At 58.3% G+C, this 9102-nt stretch overlaps 1 protein-coding gene across 1 annotated transcript; it reads left to right on the top strand.

The window, feature by feature from the left end:
• The first annotated feature begins 2352 nt into the window (after positions 1-2352).
• PDZK1IP1 (PDZK1 interacting protein 1) lies at positions 2353-8292 on the top strand. The gene is made up of 5 exons (XM_059137553.1): positions 2353-2369; positions 2584-2757; positions 5504-5612; positions 7180-7275; positions 7859-8292. The coding sequence occupies exons 2-5, from the start codon at positions 2691-2693 to the stop codon at positions 7932-7934; spliced, it is 348 nt and encodes a 115-aa protein (XP_058993536.1). The 5' UTR covers positions 2353-2369; positions 2584-2690; the 3' UTR covers positions 7935-8292.
• The last annotated feature ends 810 nt before the right edge of the window (positions 8293-9102 follow it).

Raw genomic sequence — 9102 nt, 5'->3', positions numbered from 1 at the left:
GGGCCCCTGGAATCCTTGTCCTTCTCTGTATTCTTTAGGGAAGGGGGGATGCTTGGGTGAGGGAGCAAGGACCAGATACCCTGGGACTAATGGGAGAGGCTGAGCTACTTCTGGGGGGCAGTCCTTAAGAGGGGGTCACAGTGCTGACAAGCACCCCCCCAACCCCCAGCTCTTACTGGATCTCTCCTTCCTGGGTTTCTGGGACATCTCACTCTTCTGAGGTTTCTTCCTCCTGCTCTAACCTGCTCCTCTTCCTTTTTAAAGACCCTCATCATTGGAGTTGTGTCCTGCTCCTCACTTCTCTCCTTTCTCCTGCTCTTCTCTTGCTACACACACACACATACCACACACCACACCCATACCACACAAACACCACACACACATGTACACACACCATGGACACCATACACCACACATAGACACACACCATACACACATACCACACACACATTACACTGCACATACACATATACCACACATGCACACACGCACACACATACACACATATATACACACATTGCACAACCACATAATATACCAGACACCACACACACGCTACACACACACCATACACACACAGACACCAAACCACGCACACACACACACACACACACACACACCCCGCCCTGGGGAGACCATACATTCCTGTGCCTCAGTTACCCATGCTGTGCTACCCATGTCTCCCAGATCTAGCTCTTTACTCCAGACCCCAGATCCTGCTGCCTTCCTCCTATTTCCTTCCGGAGGGTACACAGACACCACGAGCATCATACTCCTGAGCCTGAAGCTCACCATCCCCCCATTGCTTCTGAAACTTGCTCTGGTTCCTTCAGAAGCTCTGGGCATCACCCTTGGCAACTCCCTGTCTGACCAGCCACTCCCTGCTGGCTGGTCACTGCGTCCAGAAACTGCGTCCTGTCCACTCCATCCCCTGACCAGGGCTCAGATGCACAGCCGCGTGGCCCTGTGCTGCCACAGTGCTGGGTGCGGGGCTGCTGTATGCCCCCCACCCCCGGCCAGTAGCCCCTTTTCTCCAGCCCTTGCCCTCCCCACTCATTCCCCACCCTGGGACCAGAAGTGTTTTCTCAAATGCAGAAGTGCCCACCTGACTGCCCAGCTTTAGGCTGTCCAAGAAGGCGTCCTGCTGTTTAGTAAGTTCAACTCCATTCCTTGCATTCCAATAGGTGATTCCCTGGCTGTTCATTAACATGAATGGTGCCTATGCTCGCCAAACTTTGTGCCAGAAGGTTCTGAGGACACCCAACTGGGGGTTATGGAGGGAGAACAAGACATACGTGTATGTGTCATTCAAGTCCAAGCCAAGGCACCCCGTCTTCAGATGATACTGGGTGCTCTGCCCTCGAAAGTGCATACTGTCCTTGAACCTGCGTACATAAGGAGAAGGGGTGAGGCATGACATCCGATGGCTGCCACTGGCAGAGCCATCCTGCAATGGAAAGGGTGGCCCACAGGGTCCTGTGAACAGCAGTTCAGTGGCTTCCGTGCAGGAAGGTTGTGGAGGGACTTCCAGCCCTGACTTCTGGGGACCCTCCATTTCTGAGACTTTGCCTCAGGATGCCGGGTCCTTCTTTCCTAGTGTCTGTGGAGTCAGCCTCTCAGCCTCTTTGGCTTTCTGGGGAGGAGTGAGGCAGGGAGACCCAGCGTGACCCTCTGGCCCAGGCCTCAACAGGTCTTTGGGTCATTCTTAGTGCCTGAGCTGGAGGGCCAGGTGGATCCATGTGATCCCAGTGTTTGAGGGCCCAGGGGTTCAGGACCCCATGTTGGATCTTTCCATGTGGGGATGTCTTTCCTTTGCCTCCACAGCAGGGCTCTCCCTTGTCTCCCTGTGATGTTGGAGGTAGATCGGGAGATGTGTATAATGGTCTCTGACTGAGCCTCGATCTTGTCCCAGGGAGCTTCCATCCACCTTCCAGAAGCCACATCTGGGGCTGAGAGGACAGCTGAACAGGACCAGGGCAGCTGGGTGGGTAGGGAAGGCTGGGGACAGGGCCCCTCAGGCCCTCTGGCATGATCCCCACAGGACAGGGTAGATTATAGAGCTACGAGGCTAGGCCAGGGATGGAGGGACAGAAACCCCAAGGTCTGGCCTGGCTAGGGAGGGACAGGTGAGCTGAAGAATAGGAAATGGGATGGGCTGCGGCGGGGAGGGTCAGTTTTGACCTTTCCCTAGCCTCTGGGGTTTTCCCCAAGCTCCTGCTTCTCGGCAGACCGCAGATTTCTTAATCCCACTGTCAGCCTTCCAAGGCACCCTGCCCATAGGAACCATAATGTGTCACTCCTCAGAGCCCAGGCCCCCTGCCAGGAAAAGAGAACTGACACAAAAAACTGGGGAGGCCTAGGGCTTGGAGGTGAGACACCAACTCCCCTCACCGTCTCCCAGGTCCCCAGACCTGCTTTCTTATCCAACCTTTGAAAGATGACCTCGAATGCCAGCTCAAGTGGGCAGGGCACCGACCTGGAAGGCCAGGCCTGGAAGCTCATTACCATGGGAGGGAGGGCAGTTTCTCTCCACCTCCCTTCCTTCCTCCCTCGCCTTTTTCCTTACTAGCTCCTCTCCTCCAGGGCCAGACTGAGCCAGCCGTTTCCAGGCAGACGCTCCCAGGCCTCACAACTGCTCCAGAAGCCCAGAAACCAGCAGCCCGAGAGAAGGCGCAGAAGCTTCCGCAGCCATGTCAGCCCTCATCCTGCTCCTCGCTGTCCTGTTCACGGCAGTGCCGCCAGCCAGCTGTCAGCAAGGTAGCCCAGGACTGGTGGCTATGGCGAGGGGGGCTGGGCTGGGTGCTGCTGACCCAGGGGTGCATGGGGTGCTTGTCTGGCTTCCCTCACCACTCTGGACACCTACAACTGGGAAGGGGAAGCAGGGACTGGGCTCGCTGGAGGCACCTCCAAAGGCAGAGACCCCCCCCCCCCCCCCAGCAAGGCTTCTGTCTGGGACTTGTTTTCCAAGAGTGAGGAATGTGGGCAGCAGGGAAATGTGTGGGCTTGGACTGGAGCCCTAGAGGAGTTGACACCCAAGCTCTAGGAGCAGGAATTGCCTGAGACATGGTGGGGTCCTGAGGATAGGGGTTCAGGGAGTGGGCCCGAGGGGTCCCTCATAGGGCAGGCTTGTCCCAGGGGAGGGAGCATGTTGTCAAGGCTGGGCCCGGGTCTCTGGCCGAAGTCCTCATTGTTTCAACTTCCTGGGCTAGGGTGGGGTAGGGACCAGTGCCCCAGGGTGGCCCACTTCAGAAATCTGAGCTCTCCCTCTGTCTGGCTGTGTGGCTGGGAGAAAAATCACTGCCCCTTTGTGACACTCCGTTTTCTCCTCCATAAAGTGAGGACAATAGAGCTGCCCTGCTTACCCAGGTGAGGGCGTGGGAAGGCTGCACAGCAGGGAGGCACCACACCCCAGAGATCTGCTGTCCGCCCTCAGCTGCAGGGCCCCATCCGCCTCCCAAGTCTGGGGGCTCTGCAGGTGGGATTTGGTGCAGAGGGGACCAGCAAAGATGCTCCCCGAGTAGCTTCACAGGGACCCTGAGCTAACATGCGGGTCCACTTCCCCTCTGCCTCCCAGTCTCGGAAGCCCTCTGATCTGAAGATCAGAGGGGTTGAGAGACTTGAGTGGATCACACAGCAGTGGGAGAAGAGATGTAGCCAGGTGCACGAGCCCTGGCTCTGGGGGCCCCACACAGACCACGTTCGGCCCCTGGCTCCGGACAAAATCCAAATGCAGGGAAACGGGCGGTAAAACAAACAGGGTTTATTTCAGTGGAGGTCAACCCCAGGAAGACAGCGGACTAGCATCTCCAGGACTGTCTGCAAAGTGCCAAAAATACTTCCAGGTTTCTCTAAGAAAACTGTGGGGCAGAAGTAGGTGGGTCCATGCAAATAGGCCAGGAAGGTCAAGTCTGTCTTTGCTTTGGGGGTCTTGCTGGCTCGGGGCCATCCGTACTGCTTGAAGGCAGAGTTTGGGTTCCTAGAACTGCCCTCAGGGTCTTTGCCTGAGTGAAGAGATAAGCCAGAAAGAACTTCAATGGGAAAGTTTGAGATCACTCGGGAGGGACTTGCAGTCTTTCAGGGACAGGGCTCAGGTCACCTCTCTCTTGCCGCAGGCTCTGCCCCCTGTACTCTCTGCTCACTTCAGAGCCACGTGGATGGAGGAGCAGGGTCCAGGGGTTCCCTGGGTGTCTGGAGGGAGTTGGCTGCAGGGTCTAGAGGAGGCAGGGAGGGGCCTCCCAGGGCTGGAGCCCTAACTCCCCATCCTTAAGTAACCACGGACAGACAGACAGACTGAGGAAACAGTGAGTCCAAAGTACTTTGTTTGGGCAAGTCTGTAAGTCTGTAACCACGCTGATCCGCGGATCCGGCCCCAGGCCCCTTCCCTCTTCTCTGTACCTGGCAGGCTCAGAGGAATCTCAGAGAAGGGGTGGGGCCTTCACAGCAGCAGGAGAGCTTTAGGGTAGACTGAAGGAAGGACTTTGAATGAGAGTGAGGCAGAATGAGGTTTCCGATGCCCAGCCCAGGCCCCTCTAAATACAGGGTGGCACCAGGTCTGCATGTGTCTTGGTCTGGACCGAAGACCTCTGAGGGCCTTCTGTTGGCCTCTGTCTCCTCCTGACACCCACCTGCTCCCGCATTTCTGTTCTCTGCGGGGGTTAAGCGCTCACAAGCTCACAGAGCACAGTGATGCCTGGGGGAGGGGAGAGCCCTTTGGGGCTGCCAGTGGCTGAGGGCAGAGATTTTGAGAAACCTTGAGGGTTGAAGCTGGTGTCAAAGGTCAAGAAGGAAAGAAGGTGATGAATGGGGGGGGGGGGGTCTCAGCCTGGTCTCTGGCCTAGTCCTGTAGGCATCCAGCCGGAGGAGATAAAAGGGGCTCAGGTTTTAAGGCTTTTTTCCTGGCCCCCCGACCTGGAGGAGAACTTGTCCTTCTGTCTTGCTTTTCCAAAGGTGTTCAGTCCCACCCCTCTCTCCGGGTGCCCCTAGCTAAGCTGCCATGCTTGTTCTCCACTCCCGCGCCCTAACCAGTGCCAGAGAAATCTCATTATAGAACAGGATCTTCCAGATGCCAGCCCAGTCCTATCAGCTCTGGCCTCGCCAGCCTTATGGAAGTCAGGGAGAAGGGGAGAGACACACGGCTGGCAGGGCCTGGGCCAGTTGTCCAGAGGGCTGCCCTTTGGTCCCTGGGGCCCAGACACTCCCTATGGGGCCCTGCATGGGACCCACGTGGAGGGGTGGGCGGGGGCTTAGGGCTGTCTCTCCTAGGCATCTCATTCCTTTTTTGAATGTCTGTTTTCCCACTGTCATCCCTTTCTGAGCTCAGTGGGGAATCAGGTGGGTCCTCCTGGCCACCCTGGCTGCCCCGGAATGTCTCGTCTGGTCCTGGCCACTGGCAGGCCGATGGCCTCTGACACAGGCTCTAGTCTTTGGGGCATGAGGCCCTTCCCTCCCCTGTTTTGTACTTGGAGCCCCTAGCCTGCTGCAGTGACCACGCCCCTCTTTCCAGGTCTGGGGAGCCTGCAACCCTGGATGCAGGGCCTAATCGCTGTGGCTGTATTCCTGGTGCTGGTCGCAATCGCCTTTGCTGTCAACCGCTTCTGGTGTCAGGAAGAGCCGTGAGTACCGTCCCTGGGGTCTCTGGGGAGCCGCGGGGTTTGGGCTGGTGCTGGCAGGGTGGGCCCCAGGGCCATGCCACTGCTCTAGTCGTGCTGAGAAGGGCCTCGGAAGCCCAGCAGCCAGTCTGTCATCGTGTGGAAGTGACACTGAGGCCAAAGGTGTCTGGGACCAGGGCTGAGGCTCTGTGACTGCCAGACTGGGCTCTGGCAGTCCCCGTGGCTCCGTGCTTGTTCATGGTGAGCTTCCCCCAGATCTCAATGTCTCTCTCTCTCTGTAGAGTCAGAACACTGGCCCCACTTGTGATGGGGGTGTGAAAACCTCTGGGAAGGAAGGTTCCATCATTCTTCAGGGTCAGGTGCTGTGCCACATCCTGGGGTCCAGGGTGTCAGCAGGACAGACACCGCGGTGCCCCCAGGCTCCCAGACAAGATGGCAAGGAGCAGTCACCATGCGGGGCTGTAGTGAAATGCAGTCCACTCCGTGCTCCCCAACCCAGGCTGCCCCTGCCACTGTCTCTCATGAGGGGGGCCCAGTGCCCTGGGGGCCAGCTGAGGCCCCACGTGGCCCCATGAGGAGCCATGAGCCTCATGGGTGGAGAGAGGCATAGGGAGGACCACAGAGAGACCAGCGAGGTAGGCAGGACCTGGGCCTAGCAGCAACCGATGCCCCGAACTTTGGGCTTTATCCTTCCTGCAGGAAGAATCCCGTGAAAGCTTGCATGCTGGTCTTGAGTTGAGGAGTGGCCTGAGCACAACTGGGGGCCCCAGGTACATGCATGGGGGAGGGGCAGACGAGAAGGGCAATGACCTCCCCACCACAAGCTTGAGGTCAGGAGAGAGTCTGGCCTCTGGAGGCAGCAGAGGGCATAGAGAGGGGACCTGTCTGAGAGCTGTGTAGGGGGCCGGTCCCCAGGACTTGCTGGAGGGGGACCGCTGTGCGCAAGAGGAAGGAAGGATAGGGATGGGTCCAGGCTTCTGGTGGTACTGCTCACAGAGACACGGAGCCCCCGAGGCAGATCTGGAGGCAGCTGAGGAGTTAGCTTGGGACATACTGAGTCTGAGGTGCCCGTGTGGTGACCCAGGAAGGGCATAAGCAGTGGCCAGAGTGCTGAGCTTTTGGTCAGGAAGAAGCCTCATTTTTTCACCTGAGCTAAGCTCTGCCTTGAGTGGAGGTGGACTGTGTCCACACCCGGTGCAGGGAGAGCCACGTGGACGTGGGGGGGCAGACACCAAAGCCTGTTGGGTGTTGAGCTGAAGCCAGAAGGAGGATCACAGAGGGAGGCTGAGTGGTGGTTGGGGAGAGGGCTTGGATAATTCTTCTGCAAATCTCAGCCTGGGACCTGAGGCCCCCCACCTTAGCAGGAAGGGTGTGCAGGCCCGTGGAGCAGGGCCAGAATCAGACCACTGACAGGGGCCCGGCTGGAGAGACGGGCTTCTGCCAGGGCCCAGCCGCTGCCCTTGGACTTGTGAGAAACAGTGCCTGGAAGAGCACCTGCCTGGACAGGGGGAAGGAGGGAGAACAAGAGGGTAGGGACCCAGGGGGCCCTACTGATGAGCCTCATCCATAGGGAGCCCGTGAACACGGTCATGACCGTTGGAAACAAGGCAGATGGAATCCTGGTAGGAACAGATGGAAGGTACTCCTCGATGGCGGCCAACTTCAGGTGAGGGCCCTACGGGGCTGACCGACCACCCTGTGCTCCAGAAGGACCGGGTGCTTCTGAGAAGTGGGGTGGGAGGGGGAGGAGGACTCATGTGGGGAAGGGCTCAGTGAAGGGAGGAGGGAGGGGTGCAGTGGGGGCTTTGTGAAGATGCAGGGCTCCTGGGGGACCACCAGCTGAGTTGGGGAGAAGGCCCAGTAAGAGGATGGGATTGGCAGGGGAAGGGGCTCAGCCAGGGGACTGGGACTCATACGGAGGGGTGGAGGGGTGCGGTCGGGCGGAGGGACTCAAGGAAGGAATGGGACTCTGAAGGGATGAGTTGGGGAGGCAGTTCTGTGGGGAGATGGGCTCCGTGAGGGGGGTGTTCAGTGGGGGGTCCAGTGGGGGAGCGGCTTAGCCTAGGAGAGAGATGGGGGCTCAGGAAGGGCTGCTGAGAGGCCTCTAGTCACAGGTGCACCTGGGACAAGATGTGGGCAGGGGAACTCTCTTCTGGCACTCAAGTACATTTATTCGGGAAGATACTGCTGTCACAGGTGCAGCAGGATAGAGCACGGAGGGGGTGATGACCCCTGTCATCCTCTTTCAGCTCGAGTGAGCATGAGAATGCCTATGAGAATGTCCCCGAGGAGGAGGAGGGCAAGGTCCGGAGCACCCCCATGTGACCGCCACTTGCCTGTGGCCCCCAGCCCTGACCCCAGCTGCCTGTGATGGATGCCCAGCTCACCGCCCAAGCCAGCCACTCCTTCTTTGTGCAGGAACCTACAGGAAGGGGCCAACTCTCCAGCTCCACACTGCCTACCTTCCCTCCAACTGTCACCAGCCGAAGTCAGAGCTGTGTCCGGGTTGGGACTCAGCAGTGGCCCTAGGGGTTCCTGCCAGGTCTCCCTCCCAATTTAATTCAGAAGACCCTTCCGAAGAGGACAGTCAGCTCATCACCTCCAACCCTGCCTCACATCCTCTCCCTCTTAACCGTGGAAATGGCTCTCATTTCTGTGAAATAAAGATGTTTTGTATTTCCAAGCCTGATGTTCCCAGGGTTCAGACACCGCCCCTCAGGCTTAGAGCCAGGCCCAGTCTTGCTTTCTGAGTCATGACCTTCACCTCCCCAAGCCATCCTCATGGTGGCTTTGGAGGATTACCCAGGAAATCCTCTCTGGGAGCCCCCTTGGGGTAGGGAGCTCACCTACTCCAGCCCTTGTTCCAGGCAGAGACCCTCCTGCCAGTGCCCCTCCCTGATTACCCTTCACAGGGTGAAGTGATTCTGGGCCCTTCTTTGTTCAGTACTGGATGCCTGTCCCTATCCTCTGTGCTGCCTGGCTTTGTAGGTCACTCACTCGTCCCTCATCCAGGCAGCTCTAGCAGTACTTGGGATGTACTTGGAGTATAAGAGGTTCTCAGAGCTTGCGCTAGGACGCAGGGAGCCCAGCTTTGAGTCCCCGTCCCCTGCAGCCTTACGAGGTAACTTTGGGAGTCACAGTCCTCTCTGAGCTCAGCTTCCTCTCTTGGGGGGGTGGTGGTGGTCAGTTTCATCACAAAACTGGAGTAGAATCATTCTCAGTCTTGCCCCTGATTCCCTGTCCTGAGGGGTGGGTGGAGTCAGGGAACTGAGTCCCAGGGGGAATGAAGCAGGGGGGAGGGAGGGAGGAGGAGGCCACCCAGTCATTGGGCTGGCTGACCGCGGAGGCCCCTCGTCCCTGTGACTGTCACTCTTCCGGGAACAGACAGAATATGGGGTGACAGCCTGAGACAGACCTAGCCAGGAGCAATCCCAGACCCAAATGAGTGTGGAAGGTAGAGGTAGAGGGTAGAAGGCAGTCCACCTTGTCCTAA

This window comes from Mustela lutreola, chromosome 10 (assembly GCF_030435805.1).
Source record: "Mustela lutreola isolate mMusLut2 chromosome 10, mMusLut2.pri, whole genome shotgun sequence".
NCBI classification, from domain to species: domain Eukaryota; kingdom Metazoa; phylum Chordata; class Mammalia; order Carnivora; family Mustelidae; genus Mustela; species Mustela lutreola.
Note: the sequence above shows the minus strand (reverse complement) of the source record. Positions and strands in the feature narration are given on the sequence as shown.